Source organism: Varanus komodoensis, unplaced genomic scaffold, assembly GCF_004798865.1.
Source record: "Varanus komodoensis strain SLA01 unplaced genomic scaffold, ASM479886v1 scaffold57, whole genome shotgun sequence".
NCBI classification, from domain to species: Eukaryota; Metazoa; Chordata; class Lepidosauria; order Squamata; family Varanidae; genus Varanus; species Varanus komodoensis.
In genome coordinates this window covers 609,092-632,264 of record NW_025336182.1, presented here as the reverse complement: position 1 = coordinate 632,264, position 23,173 = coordinate 609,092, and the positions used below count along the sequence as shown (strand labels likewise).

General features: G+C 57.3%; 1 protein-coding gene across 18 annotated transcripts in view; it reads left to right on the top strand.

Moving 5' to 3' along the window:
* Nucleotides 1-23,173, top strand: part of MEF2D (myocyte enhancer factor 2D) — a 175,203-nt gene that overhangs the window by 143,822 nt on the left and 8,208 nt on the right. For 6 of the 18 annotated variants that reach the window (XM_044449085.1, XM_044449079.1, XM_044449080.1 and 3 more), the window contains 6 exons: nt 5,027-5,164; nt 5,313-5,447; nt 9,441-9,651; nt 11,326-11,382; nt 20,067-20,257; nt 21,854-21,874. In XM_044449085.1, the coding sequence (XP_044305020.1) occupies nt 5,027-5,164; nt 5,313-5,447; nt 9,441-9,651; nt 11,326-11,382; nt 20,067-20,257; nt 21,854-21,874 (753 nt within the window). The remainder of the gene's footprint in view (nt 1-5,026; nt 5,165-5,312; nt 5,448-9,440; nt 9,652-11,325; nt 11,383-20,066; nt 20,258-21,853; nt 21,875-23,173) is intronic. The other 12 variants (XM_044449092.1, XM_044449091.1, XM_044449090.1 and 9 more) reach the window with 7 other exon arrangements.

Sequence of the window (23,173 nt, the reverse complement as noted above, 5' to 3'; positions counted from 1 at the left end):
TGCTTCCTTCAGCAGGGCTGCTCTTCTGGTGCGCCTTGCAGGATGGTGCTCTCCACAACAAGCCTGCCACCCCCCCGGTGGTGTGAGCCATGGTGGTCACAGAGGCGGGGTGGCCTCCCCATCGCTGCAGTTCTCCCGGCGGCTGGTGGGGCACACAGGCAGCGCAGCCTCCTCCCCGTGTGACTCCCCCATTTCTTTCTTCCGTGCACATGCAGCGAGAGGGGACAGTGCCCCCCAGGGAGCTCTGGTTTGCTCCAATCTTTTCTGTGTGGGCATGTTCACCCATATGTGTGAGTGCACAGAGGACCGCACAAAGAGCTGTGGTTACAGCTGAGCAGTCCGTACTTTAAAAAGAAGTGCAACTCTTTGTGCCCTGTCCATGCTTGTTTGGCACTGCAGAATTCACTTCTCTCCGGGAAAGCTTGCAAAAAGCAGAAGGGCTCCCCTCTCGCAGGCTCCCCCTGGGGATGGTCGAGTCCCCCGCAAGGACGGATCAGGCGGGAACCGAGCCGTGTGGTGACTGGCCAGCCCTCCTCCCAGCATTTCCACAGCTGACCTCGGGGGCGAACGGCAGTTCTGTGGTTGGCTTGTTACTGGGCACCCTGGGACCAGTGCTCTGTCCGTTGCCTCAGCAAAGGTGGCTGAATCCCATTGCTCCCCGTGCTGGGCGGCCAGGCGGGTTCCTCGCCCCGCCTTGTGTGCCTGGTGATCCACTTGGGCTGCTCACATAAAAGCACTTGGTGTCTTCCTGGAGAGGAGCGTGTTGTGTGCAGGGGCTGCCAGCTGGAACAGGCCAGATCAGGCCAGCCTCGCCCCCCCCCCCCTCCCCTGAGCGAGCTGCCAAGAGACCCGGCTGGCCTGAGCTTGCGATGAGCAAGGACTGAGGAATCTACAGGCTGGATTGCGCATGGCTGAGCGGTTGTCTGTTGCCCTCAGCTCACTTTGCGATGTCGCCCGTCGGTGTCCAGAGGAGGACAGCTGAGGAAGCTTTTGCAGCTTGTGCGCGGTCAGACATGGTGCCTGCCAGTGGAGCAGGGGCCGAGGAGGGCGAGATTCCTCTCCCGGCCTGCCTACGGTGCACATTTTGATTTAAGGGCCGGGTGGGGTGAGGAGAGAGGATGGTGCGAAGCAGCAGCACGTTCGTAGGCTGGGAAGTGGGAAACCAGTGAGCACATGCGCTTGCCTTGGACGGAGTTGTGGCAACAGCCCTGCTGGATCAGAGCCGTGGTCCAGCTGGTCCAGCACTCTGTCCATGCAGTGGGAAATTTGCACACAGGATCCCTCAAGCAGGATTGGTGCCCAAGGTCCTCAGCCACTGGTGAACCACCTCTGGTAACTATGGAAGCACATGGCCAGCAAGGCTGACCGCCCTCGGTAGCCTTCTCCTCCCCCGTGTTGTCCAGTCCCCTGTTAAAGCTGTCCGGATTAGAGCCGCCACCACTTCCTGTGGTGACAGATTCCATACTTCCACTCTGTACTGTGCCGATTGGCTTCCTTTTCCCACCAGTCAGCTTCGTGGCATGGCCCCTTTGGGCTCGAGTGCTCTGAGAGGGACAGGAAAAGGTTCCCCCCCATCCACTGGCTCCCCACTGCGCATGGTTGTAAATGCCTCCTTTGCGTCTCCGCTCTCTCGCCTTTTTTCTCCGTGGGGCAGTCCCAGTTGTTGAGCCACTCCTCGTGGGGCGATGCGCACCCCCTTGATCACTGTCGTGGCCCTTCTCCACACCTTTTCCAGTGTCTTCCGCAGGTAAGGCAGCCAGATCTGCGCACCGTGCCCTAAGTGCGGTTGCACCGACGAGTTGTGTGAGGCGAGAACGATCCTGGCAGTTTTCCTTTCCACTCCTTTCCCCCTTTGCCTGGCAGGGAGTTGACCTCCCTTGCGGCAGCTGCTTGCCGAGCCAGCAGTGTTCACTGAGCTGTCCCCCACCAGTCACCGCCAGCTCAGATCCCAGCGTCAGAGACTTGCAGCTGGACATTTCCCCCCAACATACATCGCCTGGCAGTGGCCCCCCGGAAGTGCCCGTGCCACTTTGGTGCTGCTTCCCCCGGCTTGGAGAGATCCCTTTGGGGCTCCTCACAGTCTCCTTGGTTTTAACCACCCAAACAAGTTTCAAATCATCAGCAGACCCAGTCCCATCTCAGCGTACTCCCAGTTCCAGGGCACTAAAAGCACTGGTCCCAATAGAGACCCCTGTGGGCCTCCACTGGTGACATCCCTCCACTGGGAGACGAGGCAGTTTATTCCCACCCACTGCCTTCTGTTCTTTAACAGGTGAGTGACCCATGGGGGGACAGCCCCCCTTCATTCCATGGCTGCCAAATTTCTCAGGAGCCTCCGGTGAGAGCTGGCCGATCTCTGGCACAGAGGTGGTGTCTTCAAGGACTTGGAATCTTGCCCTGTACTTTTGGATGGAGCGAAGTCCTTCTGTAGGGTACCCACTTCTGCTTCACCAGGAATGAGAGCAAAGCTGGATGGTGCCTCAGAGCAGAAGGCAGAACAAAGACGAGCCGGGGAGGGATGGGCAGGGTGAGGAGCCAGGCTGGAAGATGGGAGAACTGAGGCAGCAGAAAGCATCCTGGAGCATCACCTGGAAGAAGAAGGAAGGCCGAGCCTGCCCCTTGCTGGGGGATTGGCAGTGCCCAGCCCTGCTAAGCAGGAACAGAGGGGTGACAGGTGGGGGGGTGGATTGTGGGGGTCAGGAGAAGGATGGACCCTATTTCGGGCCTTGAGTGGCTCACCAGGGACAGTAGCTTGTGACCCTGGATCCACGTGCCCCTCAAGTGTAGTTCTAGGGATGGAGTCTCTTTGGCAGGCTGCCTGTCTGCCGGAGCTTGCAGCAGGATACCTCTGCCTCCAGCAGTGGGCCTTCTGGCCGCCATTTGCCAATGCCTTTGCTCAATTTTGAAGGCTTCTGAAAACTGACCTACCGGAAGAGCCTTTGGAATGTTGTAGATCACAAGCTAAGTGTGAGCTGACAATGCGATGCAGCTGCAAAAAGGGCAAATACTATTTTAGGCTGCAGTAACAGAAGCATCGCTTCCAAACCATGTGAAGTGCTAGTTCCCTCTGCTCAGCACTCCCCAGACTTTATCTGGAGTCCTGTGTCCAGTTCTGGTCACCCAAGCTTTAAAAGACACAGAAAAGCTAAAAAGGGTCCAGAAGTGGGCAACAAGGATGATTCAGGGCCTGGAGGCAAAGCCATCTGAGGAAGGATTGCAAGAACTGGGTATGTTCCGCCTCAGGAAGGGAAGGCTGAGGAGAGAAAGGGTGGGCTGTCACAAAGAGGAAGGACAAGATCTCTTCTTCTTCGCTCCAGAGTGCAGGTCATGGAACAATGGACTTAAGTTGAAAGAAGTGGGGCAGTGACGGGGGATTCAGGGGTTCCTTTCTCTGCATTTCTCAAGAAGCCAGAAACAGCTAGAATGGTTGTAATTACCCTTACGCCACGTGCCCCTGGCTCCGGACATGCTGCACTGTCTTACACCTATTTTAAAAGCTGCTTCTCATTAGAAGCAGAAGGACTCTGCTCTTGCTCAGAGACCCTGGGGCTTCCTGTGGGGCAGGATCACATGGAGAACACTCAGGGCTACTGTGTCTGTGTGACTGCAGTTCCGCAGTGGACCTCCCACTGTGGGCCTGATCCAGTCTCAGAGGCGCATATAGGATAGCTGAGCGATCCTAACATGCCTGTCATGTGACAACAGTTCATGCTGATGGGGAAGAGCGGTTTCTGGTTTTTACTTGCACCTCCCTTGGTTGGCACAAAGGGGGTCATGAAGACTTCCAGGAAATGTGGCAATGCAATTGGCAAGGGCTGACCCCTAGTCTTGGTTACTCACTTCTGGTCTTTTGAAAATATAGTGCGAGGCGTGTCTGAGGAAGGCAGTCTTCCGATGGGCTGCTGCTTCTGAGCGGGGACTTGGTAAAACTTGCATCGGGTGGGGGGTTTTCCTGTCCAAATCATGTGCCTTGACCCGCCCTTCTCCACAGCAGGCAACCCTGAAGAAAGAGGAGCACGGCCTCTCCCCGGCTGCAAGAGTCACTCTGGAGTGCTCAGGATCGCCACTACGTCCTCAATATCAGTATCCAAGTCTCTGGTTCACTTTTTCCCCTTGAGTTTTATGGTCAGAATGTAGCTGGCAGCACTAGAACTTGAGTCTCCGTGGTTATGCAGAATAGTGTAGGCTCAGTTCAGAATTCTCTCTCCAAATGCTGGTGTTCAGTGTAAGGCCCGACTCAACAGAGCATGACCCAGGCTTGCTCACCCCCTGGAATCAAAAATCAAGGGCTGAAGTGCATTTGCGGGCACTGGGTTGTGCCAGCTCTGGCTGGGCATTGTGTCCAAACAGACCCACCCAGGTGCTCCGGGGTGGCAGCGCCCCACGATGGGGAGGCTGAGCAGGTGTGGGGCGGAGCCAGGCACGCCTGTTCCATGGTGAGAAGCCCCGGTTTGTCAGGATTCCTGACCCCAATAGGATGCTCACCTCCTGTACTATTCTGGGTTGGAGGCCTGCAGCATTTGAACGGGTGGCATATCCAACTGCAAACGTATTTTTGAGATACCTTGTCTGCCTCTACTGATAATACAATTGCCAGTACGTTGTACTTTCATATATATGCGTTTCTTATGTATTGCTGTGATGGGCATATTTAAAAAGCTCTGAAAAAAAGAGGAGGAGTGAGGGAGGCCAGACGGAAGTCCAGATGTATCTGACCTGAGCCCTAGTCCAAATCCACGCCTTCCCTCCAGTGCCCTGCTGAGCCCACCGTGATGCAAGCAGTTCCCGTTCGCGGCAGCCTCTCTCGCCTCCTGCTTCCCTGCAGTGCCGGGTCTCGCTCCAGGCCCGGACCGGACCGGACCGCTCCTGCCTGCACCTGCAGACCAGGGCCAGTACAACATCACTCCACTTCTCCCATGTGCAGCTTGTCTTTTCCTTTCCACCCCCTTTCTGAAGAGATCTCAACGTGTCCATAAGCTGTAACACAAAATAAACCAAACAAAATTCTCCCCCATCCCTGTTTCAGACATTAAGAAAGAAAGGTTTTAACGGTTGTGACAGTCCGGAACCTGACGGGGAGGACTCCATCGACCAGAGCCCTCTGATGGAGGACAAATACCGCAAGGCCAGCGAGGACCTCGACATCCTGTTCAAGCGCTACGGCGTAAGTAGCGCGCCACTCCAGCTGGAGAGCCTTCACCATCTCTCTCTCTCTTGTCTCCCCCCGCTCCCGTGTGTGTGTTCGACTCATCCATCCCCCTCCTCTCGCCCCAAACGACCTCCCTTCCACACCTTCTCTGGCCACGTGACAGGCGCTGAACAAGAAGCATAGAGAGTGTGAGAGCCCCGACGGGGATGACGTGTTTACGTTGACGCCTCAGACGGAAGAGAAATATAAAAAGATTGATGAGGAGTTTGATAAAATGATGCAGACTTACAGGCTCGCAGTGAGTAGCGCCTGGTGGGCCTGCCGACCCCCTCCCCATGGCCAGGGTTGCCAAGCTGTCCTGTGTGTCCCGGCGAGGGCAGGAGTGCCACCAGCAGGGGGCTGCAAGGGCCGCCTGCTGCTCTGGCCAGAAAGGCCTGCTCCTCACCAGCTGGTAGAACAGAGCGACGGGGGATTCCGGGGTTCCCTTCTCTGCGTTTCTCAAGAAGCCAGAAACAGCCGGGATGGTCGTCATTACCCCCACGCCACGTGCCCCTGGCTCCGGACGTGCTGCACCGTCTTTCACCTCTTTCAAAAGCTGCTTCCCATTAGAAGCGGAAGGACTCTGCCCTTGCCCAGAGACCTGGGGCCCATGGGCCCGTGTGGTGGGTGTCTTCTAAAAGCACTTGACTCACTTCACAAAGGAGAGGCAGGCAGTGTGTGCCCAGAGGCCAGAACTCTTGGGAAGATGAATGTTGGCAGCCCTGTCCATGAGGGAAAGCAAGAGGGGGGATCTTGCATGGTTTGGCTTTCACAGAGCCTCAGCTAATCTGCACCCGTAAGGCAAAGCAAAGACTGTGAGATGCCCCCGACCTCTGGAAGGCAGTGTGAGTGCGGTGCCGCAGCGTGTCTGGCAAGGGTGGTGCCCTGGCAGAGCCAGGCAGCCCAGGCCCCCCAGCCAAGCTTGTGTGGAAGGGGACCCTTGGAAAGGTTCCCAAGCCATTTCCCAGTGTGGGCTTTAGCCTGGCCTGTCAGGATGAAGGGCTTCATTGCTTTAAGGTTTTCTTCTGCGGAGACTCTCCAGAATCTCCAGGGATGTGGATGATAAAGACTGCGACAAACAGCATGATAAATAGGATTGCGCTGACTGTGAGAGCTGGTGGGGCGTAGTGGGGATGAGCACAGGATGGGACTCAGGCAACCCGGCCCAGTCCCTGCTGTCCGGGTGGCTTTGGGCCAGGCACAGACTCTCAGCCCAGCCTACCTCGCAGGGGCATTGCTGTCACAGGGATAAAACTGAGAGCAGGAGGAGGGGAATGATGCAAGCCGCTTTGAGTTTGTAAGAAAAAAGGCGGACTATAAATCCAATAAATAAATAAAAGAATGCTCGTGGTTAAAACATGGTGTTTCACAGGTAGTAACTGCTTCCTATAGATACGGGAGGGAAAAAACAGCCGTTTTGCTTTTACTGGTTTAAGTGTTCAGCACATGCTCAGGGCACAGTATCTTTCAGTCATTTTTAACACAGAAGCCATGGAAAGCCAGCAGGCCGCACACCGGTGGCCGGGCAGTGGGCAGCGTCTCTAAGAGACAGAGAGAAGACTCATAACTCGGGTGCGGGGGATAATGATGCAAGCCCATATTGTAAAAGATTGTACACCCGCTACTGGGTGATTCCTTGTTCTACACATGATGCTAGCCTGATACACAGTAAGAGTTCAGTGCCGATCATAATATGCTGTCACCAGAAAACAGCTCTCAAGAGATCGTAATCGAGACAGCACAGTCCATCCAAGATTGAATTAGCATATTTGCATTGCTTTGGTTTTGGAAGGAGAAAGCTGAGTGTGCAGTCCTCCAGAGAACTAACCCTAACCCGTGGCTGGACTAACTCCTAATCAAAAGCACCACCTGAGTGGAGCTCTTGCATTTTAACTATTCTAATTTGCCTGGCTGGTGCTTAGGCTGGGCATGTCCCTGGCTGACAGTGGCTGCCCTGTGCTGCCGAGGGACCAGCCGAGGTTGCCTCTTGGGAACAGTCAGCAGCCCCGTGAGTGGGGGGAGGCCCTCTGGGCAGCTTAGGTGCCAGGGCCAGAGGGGCCCCTGGGCCAGAGCAAGTCCTGAGCACGAGCACCTCGCACCCCTCAGGCAGAGGCGGCCTGGCCACTTCGTGCCGGAAAGGGCCTCCTCTGATGGGCACCTGGAGGGGGCAGGAATTAACCCTAGGCACCCAGGGCCTGCAGCACACGCCTTCCTTTGAGCCACAGACCTGCCCAGGCTGGGCTTCAGTCCTGCTGCCTCACAAGGAAGTGGCTCTCAGGTGGAGGCCGCACTGGAGGCTTTACGGAACCCATGTGTGCCTGAAGTGCCCCGGCCTCGTGAGGTCTGCCAGAATCGGGCGTCTTCCCAGCCCTCCTGTCCTCCAGTCCTGCTCCCGAGCATAGTGGGCTAGTTTCTCACTGGCCTCTGTCAGACGAGGGTGGACGTCTGCCGGACCATTTTTGCCCCCCTCCCCAGCCCCTCTGGGGGCCCGTGTCCTGCAGAGCACCTCCCCGCCCAAGAGCAGGGGAAGGCCCATGCCCTGGCTTAGGAGTGCCGCGGAGCAAAGGGCGGGCCAGCCGGCCGTGGATGTGGTGCGGGGCTGGCGCAGGATGGACCAGCTGCTCGGGCTCCCTGGGCCGCTTGGGAGCATTTAGAGGGATGGCTGGCATTTTGGAGAGAACCCGGAAATGGGCAGCTGTTACCAACCCCACCTTTTTGCCAGCTCTTTAATGAGAAAGCTCCCAGAATAGCATGGCTTGGAAGGAACAGGAGTGCTATGGGCCTGTCCTCCGGCTTGCGCTCTCCTTGAAAGCTGCATCCCGCAAGGAAGATGGGATGCTCAGGCCCCAGCAGCTGGGGGTCCCACTCCCAGAATGGCCCGCTGGCCCAGAAGTTCCTCATCGAGCCTGCTGGAACGGCACTGCGGGCGACGGTGCCACAGAAAGCCGGCCCCTCAGTGGGGGCACCGAAGGGGCCTGCATCTCCCGCTGCCCCTGCCCTGCAGCCTGCTCGAGCAGGCCTGCGCGGGGGAGTCCAGCTCGGCCCTCTCTGTCCTGCAGGAGGGAGCGTGTGCACAGTGCTCCATGCTCTGGGGCCAGCCCCACTTCTGGAGATGGGTGCCTCGTGCCGCATCTTTCCCGCACGCGTTCCGAGGTGGACGGGGTCCCTGTCTTGACTTTTCCCTCTGCATGCTGTGAGGCCCTGATTATCTAGAGCAAAATGAGGAGGATGCTGCTGGCGAGGAAGGATTTTAAGTGAAGTTGGTTTCACCCTCAGTGGTACTTGTGCACCGGCAGCGAGTGAGGGGGAGCAAGGGGCTTGATCCTTGGCAGCGAGGAGGAGCCTTGCTGGCAGGCAGTGGGCATGGAGGGCAGTAGAGCGGTTGCCTGGTCCGGCCGTACTGGGCAAGGAGCGCAAGCTTGCGTGTTCGGCGTGGGCACTGACTTTGTGTGGGGGGGCACAATGCAGACGGGTGCCGGGCCTCGGAAGTGGTGCCCAGCCCGCCCCAGGAGTCCACGGTCCCTGCCTCGCACAGTTGGATGTGGCCTGGGGTTGCCATCCCGCCCACTCTGCCTCTCTTTGCACTCGTGCAGGGAAGCGGCCTCCCCCCTCCCCCCGTCCCCCTTCCCGCTGTGCTTTTCCCTTTCCCGTTTGCTCTCTCCTTGGATTTTGAAGGATCCAGGCCACATTTGGGAGACACCCCCAACCTCCTTCACTGACATTGCTCGTTTCCACAAGGCATGGTGCGCGCTGGTTCTACGAGAAAGCCGGCTGCGTGGGGCCAGGGCTGCGGCCTTCTGCACACAGCTTCACCCCATGGCAGACCCACCTCTCAGCCCTGCCACCACCTGCCCACCTGCAGGCATCGTGAAGGGATGGGGGGGACTCCTGATGTGCCTTGCTGAAATCCAGATAGACTGTGTCAGGCATCCCTGCGATCTATTCTGTTACTGTCGTTGGCTATTGCAAAAAGAGATAAATTTGGTCTGACATTATTTGTATTTGATTAACTCATGCTGACTCCTAGTAATCAAAAGTTCTTGAAATGTACCATGTGGACAAAAGCTGACTGACCTGAGAGGTTTTCTTGTTCCTGGAGTCCCCCAGGAAGTGTGGCTGGCCATGGAAAGCATCCAGCTGGGAAGCACCTGGGCTTATGAGCTGCGACTGCTGCTTGGCGAGCTGAGCTTAACTGCGAAGAGTTTTCTGCTTTCAACATCTCTGCTTCTGTCTCCTGCCCCCCCCCCTCCAGTCTGCTGTTCCAGCTCCAAATTTTGCCATGCCTGTTACGGTTCCAGTGACCAACCAGAACGCCTTGCAGTTCAGCAGCCCGGGAGGATCGTTGGTGACGCAGTCCCTGGTGACCTCTTCGTTGACGGATCCTCGGCTCCTGTCGCCACAGCAGCCAGCCCTCCAGCGGAGCGCCGTTTCCCCAGGCCTCCCCCAGAGACCAGCCAGTGCAGGTAGCACCATTCTTTAGAAAGACAGGCAGAAATCTTTTAGGACAGAAGGACTATCTGTTTGCATCCCCAGACAAAAAGCCAGGACAACCTAAGAAAAAGGCTCTTGTTACTTTGGGCGAATTAAGCAAACATTCCTCAAGCATGGGAATAATTCTGAAAGGCATAAAAGCAGCCCATGGGCAGCCGCGTGGGACGGGGTTTTCACTCCCCAAGAAACATCAGGTTGAGCCACTTCTTTTAGGAAGGCCAGTTCGGTGAGAGATTTCTCCACCCCGCATGGCTTGCCCAGACCCACACAGGGTCTCCTTTCCTGCTGCCGGGTGTGTTCTGGGTGCTCAGCTCTCGGGGGCTTTGGCTTTCTGGTGACAACCATTGCCAGGCTGGAAGGAATGCACCACAAAATGCATTCAGTGCCTTCTGCACCCCAAGGGAGTTGTATCTAAAGTGCAGCACCGGTAGAACAGAGTAACGGGGCAAAAGGAGAAAGCAAGGGCAGAATGCGGCTCCGTTGCGGTGCTGAGGCTTGGCTCTGGGAGGGCTGAGGGCCTGCTGGGGGCTGTTTCTGCTTTCCGTGGTCCACATGCCTCACCTGGAGGCCTGCATTCATTTGTTGATTTATACTTTGGATTTCGGGATGCGCCAAGTCCCTCTTTCACCCAGCCGCCAGGGATACCTGTGTATGCACACGCTTCACGCTCCATCCACACATGGCAGACCCTTCTCGGTCTGAGCAGTAGGAACGTTCACAAGCATTTCGTCGCACCTCAGCAGCTGAGTCACTGCGTAGGGTAGGATTCTGCACACCGAAGCCAGAGCTCCATTTGTGACCCGTCCAGGACGCTTTGGCTTCGGGGGATGCAGAAGGCCGTCCCTGAAAGAAGAGATGAGCAGCTTGGAGGAGCTTCTCCGCTTTCTGAGGAGAGCTCGTGCGTCCCTTGGGGAGGCAGGTGTGGGGCTGGGCGTATTCTGCGGGAATGGTGGAGGATGGGAGAACCTGGAGGAATGTTGCCCGTGGGGTCGTGACGGGTCGGGTGGGACCTTGCGACTGAACAAAAGGCGCCCCCCCTCCCTGGCTTGGACATGCTTTAAAGACACGGCAGGGCTTTGCCGCTTCCTTCGCCTGTGGAACGGCTCCGCGAGGTGCCGTGTGCAGCAGCCGCATCCACCCCACCCGGAGGCTGCAGCCCACGTGGCCTGGCGCACGTGACTGGTGTGATCTGGCAGGCCACTGCAGCTCCTCAGCCTTCCCAGTGTGTGGCCCGGGCCCCCCAGCAGCCCTTGACTTGGGGGGCGTGGCTCGCTCGGGCAGCAGCAGGCTGGCGTTGGCTCCGTGAGAGTGGCTGACCCCCCCCGGGTGGACCAAGGTCTGGGTGAGGGGCCGGCCACGACCACGAGGGCTGTTCCGGGAGGCTGGCTGGGTGCAGCTGTGGCACTCAATTCACTGCGGGGGGAAACGGACCCTGTGCAGACTGAGCCGCCGCCTTCCCAGGAGGAGCCCCTGCCAGCCTCCAGTTGTCAGGCGGCAAAGGATGCTTCAGGGCAGGGGGCTTCCTGGGCAGCCCGAGGAGGCCAGTAAGAGAAACACGGGTGTGGAGCGTGGCAGGCCAGGCTGCTGCTTGCCGGTCGAGCTCCGGATCGGAACCCTAATTCAGCTTGCTGGTTGCTTCTGCGCAGGGGCAATGCTTGGAGGAGACCTCAGCAGTACAAACGGCGCCTGCCCAAGCCCTGTGGGTGAGTAGACGCGCTGCCGAGGACGCGTTCGAGGGTCGTTGTGGGCGCATGCAAGCTGGGGAAGGGGCTTCCTTCCTGTGCCGTGGGGGCAGGGGGCTGCAGACCTCGGGACCTGCGCCTGCCGGGTGTCAGGCAGCACCCTGCCTGCCGTCTTGCAGGATGGCTGGGGGCCTGTTTTGGGCCCCTGGCCCAGCCCCATGCGCAGCTCCCGTTGAAGCCTTCCGGACTGGTGGCTGTCCAGCTGCGTCTTGAGTGCCTCCAGGGTGGAAGAGCCTGACCCCCCTCAGTCGCAGGCTGTGTTCCCCTCCCGCTCTGACAGGCAAGCAGTTCTTCCTGATGTGAAGCTGGAACCAGACTTCCCGTGGGATGGGGCTCCCTGGAAAAGAGGATCCCAGCTGGGATCCGCACGGGGATTCCAGTGCAAGGACGCTTGATGCCCTGCATTGGCAGAGGGAGCGGGACGAGCCTGTGGCTCTTGCGCAGGGGCCGACTGCAGCCGGGACGCACGGGCGGAAACCCCGGGCCTTGGCACTAGCAGGGTGAGGCGCTATTCGCCAGCCTCCTCGGACTCCCTCATTCTCTTTGGCTTCAGCAACAACCCTCACAGTGGGAACTGAATTTTGCCCGGAACGATACGCTCTCCCGTGCACGCACACGCGCACACCCGCGTGCACTGCATACACATAAGTGGGTATAGATTGACACATACCTGGCTTTGTGGAGTCTCCGTGGCGAGTTGGCTGTTGGGACTGCCCCGATGGAGCCCCCACGCTGCCCCGTTGCTCCCACAATCCGAAAAGGGGATCCACATTTCCAGGGGCCCAATGTGCAACCTCCATGCAGCTTTGCGCAGAAGGATCTAGAGAGGGAGAGTGGCGCTTTATGGAGAACCGCACCTGATCTGGGTAAGTGAGTTCACGTGCGGCTGCACTGCACGTCAGCTGAGCGGAGACGTGTTTCGGCCTCCTCAGCCATGTTGGTTTCCTCCCAAGGACAAGAAGCTGCTGCGGGACAGAACCTCTCAGTGCTGCCCCAGGCAGCTCACCAGCTTGGAGAAACAGCCTGGGGGAGCCAGGTTCAGCGCCTCCCCTCCACGCAACAAGAAGCTTTTGGTTCTGGAAATGGCTGTGGTGGCACCAACAGAGGAGGCACATCTGCTTGGGCCCTCCGTGGTTTTGGGCAACACGATCGCCCGTGACGGGGCTGAGCGGGTTGCCACGGGAATGTTGTCTCGGCTCCGCTCTGCTACCCAGCCGTGCTTTGTCAACCACAGATGACTTGTGACAGGAGCTGTGGTGTGACACTGGACTGTGAACCGAAGAGGTTGTGGGGGTCAGCAGCCCCCGGTCTGTGAGCGCAGCTGGGTCCAAGAAGCTCAGCAGTGCCTGCTTCAGCAACCCCCACACGGTTGCCCCGCGAGTGTGGCAGCTGGGTTTTCTGACCCCAGTTGCGTCTTGTCGGATTGCCTGGCTGCATGCCCCACAGGACTGGCTTCTGCACAGACCCCCACGGCATGCCTGGCGGGGGACAAGGCTGTCTTCCTGGTGGTGTCCTGGGGGACTCTGGCCCAGCTGGGCTCCTGAGCTCTTTGGCGCCTGCAGCCTCCCGTGCGCTCTCCTTGCTGGCTGCTTGCGGCTGTGAGAGCCACCTCCGAACCCCTTCGTGAGCACTGTGGCCCCAGTGACACCTTACCGAGGCTGCCTAGGAATGTCAGACTTTTTAAAGAAAGGGTTTTGTTTGTCTGAATTTTGCAGAAGTTTGTGAAAATTATTTTTTTAACCTGTGCTTGTCGACATCTGCACTGAGACAGGTGTGGGATGGTGAGCCTCGCGGAATCAGTCCATTTGCACAACATGGCAACCTAACAGGTTGGGCTCGTGCACTCCCGGCCTCGGAGGCATGTCTGTGTCTGGCTCAGCCCAAGGCTCTCATGTCCTCCCCAGTTTTCCCCCTGCATTTTAAGAGGAGCTAGCAGTCAAGTCAATGTATTTTATTGTGTTGTAAGCCACCCCGAGGCTTCGGCTGGGGGTGGCATAGAAATGTTATAATAATAATAAATAATAAAGTCACTCAGAATTCCTTTTCCCATTGAAGAACAGGAGGAGAGCAACATGTTTTGTGCTTTCCTGGCCACCTGGAGACTGGGAGGGGCACGAAAAGCGTGGCTGCAGGGATGGGGGAGGAATTGAGATCTTGCTGCAGAGGTACTTTAGCCCCTTTTTACTGCAGACAGGGCAGCTAAAGGTCCTCGCCCTGCTGACCGCTCTGTGTGGCCAGAGGCACTCCCTGGGCTTTGCCCCAGCTGAGGCTTCCCCCAGAGCCACACCCCTGCGACAACTTACAGTTCTGCAGCTCGGGCTGGAGAGGCTGTTCAAACTCCTGTGCACCGTTTTTGGCAGAGTGTTTTGGCTGTTTTAGAAGTCCAGCAGCCGTAGGCAGCCTCTCTGTTGCTGAACAAGGCAAGACCGCCTTTTGTCCCCCTCCACAGTTTGGACGGCTCTTTCTGCTGCCTACCTCTGAGCTCAGTGATGCAGAGGTGGCTGCTGGGATGAGCTGTCAGGCTCCTGGCCCTTTCCGAAGCGGAGCCAGAGTATCTCAGGAATCCAAAGAGCCCTACGGGCCTGTTAGAAGAATTTTACATCATGGATAGTCGAAAGATACCTTTAGCAGGCCTTCCCACAGGCTACAAGATAACACAACTTATGGGTATAATCCTGTGCACATTTACATGGGAGTACGTCCCACTGAACACAATGGGACTTGCTTCCAAGTCAGTGGACGTAGGGTTGCAGTATGAACATTGTTTTAATTGACTAAAACAGTGGCAATTTTTATTTTTAAAGATTGGATTTAATAGATGTGCCTCTAAAAACTGCTGAGGCGTTTTAGAAGGGGCCTTCTCTCTGGTGTGCCAGAGAGGGGCAGGAGGAGGTGCTGCTTTGTGGCCAAGATCCCCTGCCGCTGAAGGGGCCATGCGGGAAATATCTTGATATTTCCTCCCAGAGGGGAATTTGTGTGTTGCCAAGTATTCATACAAATACTTGGCAAGTTTCTCTAACTGCGTAGGCATCCTAGTTATATTAAACTATTAATACTAGTTATATTAAAAATATTTGTTGTTGATGTCATTAATTTTATTTCCATACTGCCCAGTGGCTGAAGCAGTCTAGGCCATTTACGACATTCATAAAATGTAGTAACAATGCAAATTCATAGAAATGTCACTGCAGAATTTTAAAGCCAGATATATACAGCTTAAATAACCAAGAGAAGCTTGTAGAGTAAGCCTGCTAAGAGCAGGTGCTCAGAGCTGTCTTGCACCTTGGTACAGAGGGGCAGCTTCAAGTGGGCCGGAGGGGTGCTGGTGGGCCTGCTGGGGAGTGGGTTCCATGATTGGGGACCTCCTCAGAGAAGGCCCCCTCCTTGTGGCCACTGCCTGAGCGGAGTGGCACTCAGACGAAGGCCTCCGATGAGGAGCGGTGGATCCTGAGCCAGCTGCCACTGGGAGAAGCGAGGCATGGGTGTTGCGGCCCCAAGCTGTGTAGGGCTCCATGGGCAAAGACTGGCACCCTGAGCTGGCCTTGGAAGCAGGTAGGCGACCGGTGCAAGTGGGCCAGAACTGGCACAATGCACTCCTTTCTGGTCCCAGTTAATCGTCTGGCAAGCTTGCTTTGCAACTTCTGAGTGGCCTTCAGGGCGCCCCCCCCCCCATAAGGTTCCCTGCAGTCGTCTGGTTCAGAGATGACCAGAGCAAAGACTGCAGAAGCCAGGCTATCCCAACCCGTCGAGGGACAGAGCCGGTAGGAGGCACCCCATCCCACCGAGGCCACCTGTGCTTCCAGTGGCAGAGATGGCCAAGGAGGACTCCACAGCTCAGAACCTGCCCCTTCAAGGGCAGCATGGCCTCATCAGCAGAGGCTGCACACCCTCCACCCAATCCATGAAACGGCCTTCTAAACAAGCAAAGGGGTCTACCAAAAAGAGAAATAAAACCAGTAATCTGAGAAAAGGGAATGAAATGGCCAATCCAAAATACTCCCATGTAAAACCTCCGTAGTGAAGAAACCGTTGCATCACAGGTGGTTGGAAGAAGGTCTCTGAAAAGCTTATCTTCAAGGCTGAAATAATCACCTTCTCTAAAAAGCTTCCCTTAGCGAGAGGTGTGGGTGGAACTCTCATTTGTAGGGCTCAAACTGGCTAGGTCCAGGCAAGCGAGTTTTTCTGCACTGGTTTTAATTAGAGACTGAGTTACACTGCAGGTTGCTTGATTGACCTTGTCAATTTCAAACCAGCCCTTGTCTTACAGCCCTTGTTAAAATGACAGCAGTTTTGGGCTGCCTCAGAAATATTGCCTGAATCCTTTTTAAATGACTCTTCCTTTTGTTTAATTAAGGGACGGCAGTGGGTGGAGAGGGTTCATAATTGACTCTTAGGGTATCCTGGCCTTCAGAGTAAATGTTAGAGTACTTAGTAAATGTTGGTCTCCTGTGATGTGAAAAGTCATGCAGAAGAGAGGATTTGGGGCGGTGCGTTTCCCCCACTTGCAGCCACGCAGGTGTGGTGGGCCCTCCCTAGACGTCATCAGGGCATTCTTCCGCGGGCGCCTGAGGACAGCTCGCAGTGGGGAGGGAGGTTTGCTGGTGTGCAGCCCTGGCTGCTTGAGGGCTGGGAGCTGGGGCTGGCAGGAATGTGGGGCTCACCAGGGGCAGTGTGTGGGCCCTTCAGTGGGTCTTGCTTGCCACATGAGCGCTGATGGGCACCCGATCCTGACCATAATGCCAGCTCGCTTGCATTGAAAAGGTTTTAGAAACAAATCAATTAGAAAAGGTGCCCTGACTAGTCAGGCAGTGAGTTAATTTGGCTTTAAAGATACAGATCATCTTGACAAACCGTAAGTGGACACCACCATCTTTAAAAAGTGGCTCCCATTTTTCTCACCCACCCAGAATGTTTCTTCCAAGATGCAACATACGGCAGGAATCTTCTCGCAACTAAAGGAGTCTGCTTTTTTCCCCATTTCTGAGGTTTTGTTTTTGTTTGGTTGTTTTTGCTTCAGAACTCTTGTTTTACTGCATATGTAAATTTAATTGGATTAGAGTTCTTTATCAAAATGTTAGTCTTAAAATTACATTCTAGTTGTCCAAGATGTGTTCTCAGTGGCTTACAAAAACAGACTGAACACGAGTCAGCAGTGTGATGTGGTGGTTAAGAAGGAAACGCCACCTTGGATGCATAGCCAGAGGCGTGGCTCCCAGATATAGCAAGGTGTTGATACCACTCTGCACGACTCTGCTGTGTGCACAGCTGGAGTCCTGTGTCCAGTTCTGGGCTCCACATTACAGGAGAGACACAGCGAGGTTAGAATCGGTCCAGCGCAGGGTCACAAGAAGGGTAGCCGGGTTGGGAGGGATGACACTTGAGGAGTGATTGAGGGAACGGGGGCTTTTCAGCCTGGAGAGGAGGAGCCTCCAAGGAGATCTTGGAGTGATGTGAGGGGATGTCATGTGGAGGAGGGCCGGGACCTGTTCTTTCCTGCGGTGGAGGGCGGGACACAGTCCAGTGGGGCAAACCTCAAGGAACCAGGCTTCAGGTTGGATGCCAGGAAGCACTTCCTGACAGCTGGGACCCTGAGGGTGTGGAATGGGCTTCCCTGGGCGGAGGTGGAGGCTCCATCAGGGAGGACAGCACATGGTGGGATTGCATGAGCAGGGCTGGCTGGAGACGGGGGTCAGGCGAGATGGCCTGCGAGGCCCCTTCAGATTTGCTTTATTTCTGTGACAGTCACAGCAACCCAGAGCTCTCAGTCAGGAATGTCCCTGCGCAGAGGTCCCTCCGGCCAGTGTGGAAAGGGTTTTTGCAGCCTTTCAAAGGGCAGGCAAAGAGGCCTTGCCGAACTGTGTGTCTTTCGCGTGGGAGACACAGCTCTGAAGGAAGTCCTCTGTGCGGGCCCCAGGCAGCTGCGGCTCCACTGCTTTGTGTGGGCTCCTTTGCGCCGCAGCTCTGCCCGGGCTCCTTGCACTGAAGGACATCCGCGGGGGCATGTCGCAAGCTCCGCAAGGCCCAGCCGGCGAGGGATCTTGCCCAGAGGCCAGGGGACGCTCCCTCGGCTTCGGCTGCAGTGCCCAGGTGTGGAGCCGGGCACACTTGCCCTCTGCCAATCATCTGCCTGGGCCCCCTCCCTAGCCCCTCTGCTTCCTCGTCAGCTGTTGTGAGCGGCTGTTCCGGCTCATAACTTGGCAGGGTCCCTGAATGTCAGCATTGACGTCACCACAACATTCCCATCATTCCAGGAAACAGGAGCAGGGAAGCAAGAGGAGCGCTGAGGGAGCAGACCCCCGGAGGGACCTCGCCAAGCCCTGGGACTTTCTCAGGCCTCACCGGCCTGTGCCGTGCTGTCCTTGTGGTGGTCTTGTCGCTGCCGCCGGCTGCATCAGGGAGCTGACCGGGGGGGCAAGGGACCTGCCCACTGCCCCCTGGCCGAATTGACATGCTCATTCTGCAGGTCCATCCTGATGGCGAGCATGGGCAAGCTTGCAGGCGTGGCGTCCTGGCGGAGCCCTTCCCGCTGTGCGCGAGCCAGCCAGGCCAGCGGCTCTTTGGGGGCCAGCCCTCCAGTGGTGAGGAACCAAGAGTGCAGCACTAAGGACACCAGAAGAGAGGGTCCCGGCTGGGTCCGGCCAGGCTGAGTGCCCCCCAAGCCTGGCTGCCTGTTTGCGTGGGGAGTGGCTGCCTGCAGGGGACCCACAGCTGGTCCTGCAGTACAGCGGCCCCACTGCCCCGTGTGCCCCGGCAGGCAGCCTTGGACCGCCTTGGACCAGGGGGGCACAGCTATCAGGCCGGCACCCTGGGCAGCCTTCTCTTCCATGAGTTTGTCTGCTGCTTCTAAAGATGCCCAGCTGGGTGGGCAGCACAGCCTTGTGGGAACGAAGGCCACCGCTTACCTGTGCTAATCTGTCCTGCATCGCCACCCATCAGCTTCATGAGATACCCCTTTGGGTTCTTGTATAATGAAAGGGAGGAAAATGCACCCCTCCATACCCAGCAAATGTTGCACTCGCATAATTCACTTCTAAGCTGAACCACCTCGGGTTGTTGCTTCAGCTCCTCGATCCATTCTGTCGCTCGCCTCTGCGCTTTCCCCATCTTCACCGTGCCCTGTTCGGGTCCAGCAGCCAGAACTGTATGCAGGATGGCTAAGTGGCTTTGCCACCGGTTTCGTAAGGGCAGAAGAGCCTGGCAGTTTTCGTTTCAGTTTCTTATCCAGTTGGACCTAATGTGGAATTGCCCTTTGCAGCAGCTGCAGATTTTGGTTGCACCGCAGCTCCAAGGTCCGTCCCCTGGCTGGCTCGGATCCTGCCCACTGACACCAGCAGCTGGGCTTTTGCATCTTCCCAAGAATTCCATTTTCTTTTAACCACAGTGAATAGTTTGGTGTTGTCAACATACTTGGCTGCTGCACGGCTCGCACCTAACTTGGTCCAGTATCGATCCCTGGGGGATCTGTAGTTAGAAGCCCAGTTATTTCTCGATCTGTTGTCCAAAGGGAGCTCAGCAGCTGTTTCTCGAGAAACAGCCGGCCCTGCCTTTGGTGTGCGTGCCCCGTGCATGTGCCGAGTGGGGGGCCAAAGGTGCTCTTCTGCTTTTTGTGCTTGAAGTTTGGTTGGAATCATCTTGCACGCTCACCTCTTTGACAATCCCATGGAAAGCAGCAGAAGCCAAGTCTCCATTCAGAGACAGACTGGGGAGAGGCAGATCCCGCACAGTGACCCTGCAGGCCTCGCACGCTCACAGAAACCTTTGCTGGGCGTGTGCGCACACACGTTGCACCAGAGCAGCTCCACAGCAGGGGTGGGCAGAAGTTAAATCCCTGGTGTTTGGGACTGCAGCTCCCATGTTCCTGATCACTGGAGGGTCGGGGCTAGTAGGGGCCTCTGGGAGCCACAATCCAAACTCTCTGGCGATCTCTCCTGCCCACCCCGTGACAGAGGACTGGCAGCTCCAGCTTCCTGTGTCCCAGATGCCACTGGGCAGCGCCCGGGCAGGGCCTTTGCTTTGGCCCCTTTGCAGCAGGTACTCGGGCGGATTGTTTCTGAACGTGGAGGTCCAGCTTGATGTCCGCGGCTACTGGTTGTTAGAGTGTCCTCCACCAGAATCTCTGTGCTGCCTTCCGGGGCCAAAGAGCACCCTGTGAGCAGGGCAGGAAGGAGCATGTGCTCCCAGCAGCTGGTGCTCAGAGGCAGATGGTCTTGGGCATCGATGGCCCATGTAGCTCCGTTGCTCAGCACTCCTCTGATTCTCCAAGGGAAGGCAGAAGAGTAGAGGCTGCTCTGGCGGCCACAACTCTCGGCTGTGGTGGCCCGGCCAGTGGCTTTGGCCTGGTTAACCCGGTCCCTGATTTATTTATTGCCCCAGTAGATACAGAACGGGGGAGAAGCATCCCTGCCCTAAGACTGATGCCATTACAGCGCCGTGCTCGTGTGTATGTCGCATCCTCCATTGCCATGACGCTTTCCCAAGGACAGAGTTTGTCCTCTGGGAGGAGGAACAGCGGAGCTGGGGGGGGGGGTGGAAGTGGCGGCCTGGGGTGGCAGCGGGAGAGCACATTCGGGTGCAGGCAAGGAGGGGGTCACCTGGCCCAGCGCCTTGGATTCTTCAGACGATCACCTCTCCGTTTTATTCCTCAGGGAATGGTTATGTCAGCGCCAGGGCCTCTCCGGGTCTCCTTCCTGTGTCCAACGGCAACAGCCTGGGAAAACTCCTGCCGGCAAAATCTCCGCCGCCACCTCCCCACAGCGCCCAGCTGGCCCCCGGCAGCCGAAAGCCGGACCTGCGTGTCATCACCTCACAGAGCAGCAAGGGCCTCGTGCACCACCTGGTGAGTCCCGTGCTGGCGGGGCCCACATGCCAGCCCCCTGCCGGGGCTCAGGCAAGTGTTCAGGGTTAGGGCCACTGGCCTGCTCTGGCGCGGCATCCCGTAGGCCTCCTCCGTGTGTGTGCAGAGCACTGCAAAGCGCAGGGGGTCGAAAGAGCCCTCCAGCTGTCTTGGGGTGGCCACGGCTCCTGTCAGGACAGCTGCTAGGGGTGGGGCTGGCTGGGGAGAGTGGTTTGGTTGGTTGTTCCTTATTTATGCAAGTATTTATTATTAATTTAATTTCTATACCACCCAAGGCCTCTGGGTGGTTCACAGAGCGCATTGAAAACCCAATAAAAGATACCTTGTGTTAAAACATATTAAAACGTCATTAAATGTCTACAATACAAAATTTAAAACCACATATTAAATAGTGTGGAAGAAAAAATATTCATGTTTAACAGCTCCGACCTCAGAAGCTGCTTGAATGCCCTGGAGCAGAGGGTGGTCTCTGCCTGGTACCAAAGGATAGTAAAGTTGGTGCTATGTGGACCTCAGTGGGGGGCTCATTCCAAAACCGGGGGGCCTCTGCTGAAAAGGCCCGTCTTGTTATCACCAATTGGGCCTCCCCCTGCGGTGGCAGGCGGGGACGGGCCCAGAACCTGATCGCAGTGTCTGGGTGGGAGCTGGGAGCTGGGCCCCGCAGTCAGGGAGGGGCGGCGCACGTGCTGGGCAGCTCGGCGGGCAACCCGTCCTGGAAGAGGGCGTCCCACGCAGGCCGCTGCCTGTGGCGGCAGTTGCACGGCTCCACCTTGGGCGCGTTTGCTAAGAAGCAGCGCCCCTTTGAGTTCGGTGGGGCTTGCTCCTGAGAACTCTGGGCTTAGTTGGCTGGGCATCAAGTTTGCTTCGGGCATGCCTTTGTGCATCAGGTCGTTCAAAGGGAAACCGCATCCTGCAGGGCAGGACACCCTCGAGAGTTGTGGCGGCGGCGGCGTGGAAGAAACGTCTTCCCCACACGGAGGCAGGTGACAACACTTGTCAGCTGCGACTTTCACATTTATAGAAATTGTTCTGCCCAATTCATCTGGGCTAGCTTTTTAATGGATAAATTGTGTTTGCTCCATCAGTCTGTGTGATTAGCTAACCAAGCACTGCAGCTAGAGCTCCAGACACGCCCTGCCAGCCTTTTGGGGGCCAGGAAGGCCTTGTGAAAGGAGGGGGTGCTGTGCATAGCCCCGCACCTCGCCCTAGTGAGTGAACAGCAGAGCCCACCGGTCGGCGGATCAGGCTCAGTGAAGGGGCCACCCGGGGGGAGAGGAGGCTGCCTTCGTCCGGAAGGATGCTGCGTGTGTGTGCGCGTGCCAACACCATTCCAGGATGGCAGCCCCTTGGTTGCCGGGCACCTTCCATCCTGGATATCCACCAAGCATGGGCGATTTCTCTGCTGGCTTGCTGTTGAAAGGATGATTGTTGAGCAGTCTTGCGCAGTACGGCTCTTTCAGTTTCGGATTCCATATAAGGGACAGTAGAAGCATAATCATCGATTAGTGCTGGAAGCAGGGCCAATTCAGGTACTACGTGTAACATTTTCCTTTGGTTTCATTTGTGTTCTGCACCCAGGCAGAGGAACATTTGGATCTGGTGAGTTGCCTTGCCTGCCTGCCTGCCTGCCTGCCTCCTGCTTGTGTGCGCGCATGCGTGTGTGTTTCCATTTTGTTTTGCCCTGTTTGAGACTCTGAGGCCAGGGAGCTTAGGGGAGGGGTTGCTTGGGGACGTGTGGCCCCTTCCTTCCTTGTCTTGCCTGCCCCCGTAGGCACAGCCTCAGCAGCCAGGACATGTGCTGCAGTGGTGCCTGTCATTGTGGGAGTGCAGGGGGAGCCGTGCTTTTGAGGGCTTGCCCCAGGCCTGGCTTTCTGGGAGGGAGAAGTTGCCCCTGTAAGCGAGGCAACCCAGGAGGTGCCCAGCTGTCACGGCCTTCGGTGTTGGGCACTGTTGCCAGGCCTCTTGGGTGGTTCTTCTTCGCCCATTCTCAGGCTTGAGGAGAGACCCCCTCCATGTGCTGCCCTCTTCCATGACGTGAAGCGCTCCATCCCTGCCTTGAAGCAGCCCCCCCCCCCCCCCCCCCCCCCCCCCCCCCCCCCCCCGCTGCCTTCCCTGCCCGACTGTCCAGACTATCCTGCAGCTTGTCCGGCTTGTGCTGAAGGCCTCTTCACCAGGCAGACGCCATGCTGGTCTGGACATTCTCCAGGGGGTTTGTGGGGCGGGGGGGTGGGTACGTGCTGCATGCCATGGCTCTGCCCAGGAGAAGATTTTCTCCCATTGCATGGAGCTCAGGGGAGTGCAGTGGAGGTCCCCTGCCCTGCCGTGGCTCAGCAAGACCTTCGGGGGGACCACCGAGGCTTTCTTTACTGCGCGTGCATGTACGTTTCTGGCCAGTCCATCAGTGCAACAGTGAGGTCATCCAGACCAGTAAACAAGCCGGGAGCCAAACAGCACGGTGGAAGCTGTTTCATCCGAGGCTAATGAGTGGCGATCTTGAGTGCATTAGTGCAGAAGGGACATCCTCGCGGCCTCCAGTGAAGCTCTGTGGGGTGCCTTGGTGGGGGGCGTACCACTAAGCGTCCTTCTGCCCAGTTGCCGCCATGAGGGAGGGACACAAAGGGATGTCGTCGGCCGGCTCCTGGCACGCCCTTCCCACCCCGGCGTCCGGGACTTCAGCCACCCTGCTGTGTCCTGCCCTGGGCAGCCTCCCGGCCATGCCTGCTGCTGAAGCTGCCCTGTGGGCCGAGCAGCAAGCGACTGGCAGTCCCGATCACACCGTTCCCCTTTCTTTGCACACTTGCCCATCCTGGTTGAGCTTGGAGCACATGGATCCCTTCCTTTTAAACCTCAGTCCCTGAAGCACACATGAAGACCGAGGGCTCTCAGAAAGACTGGCCT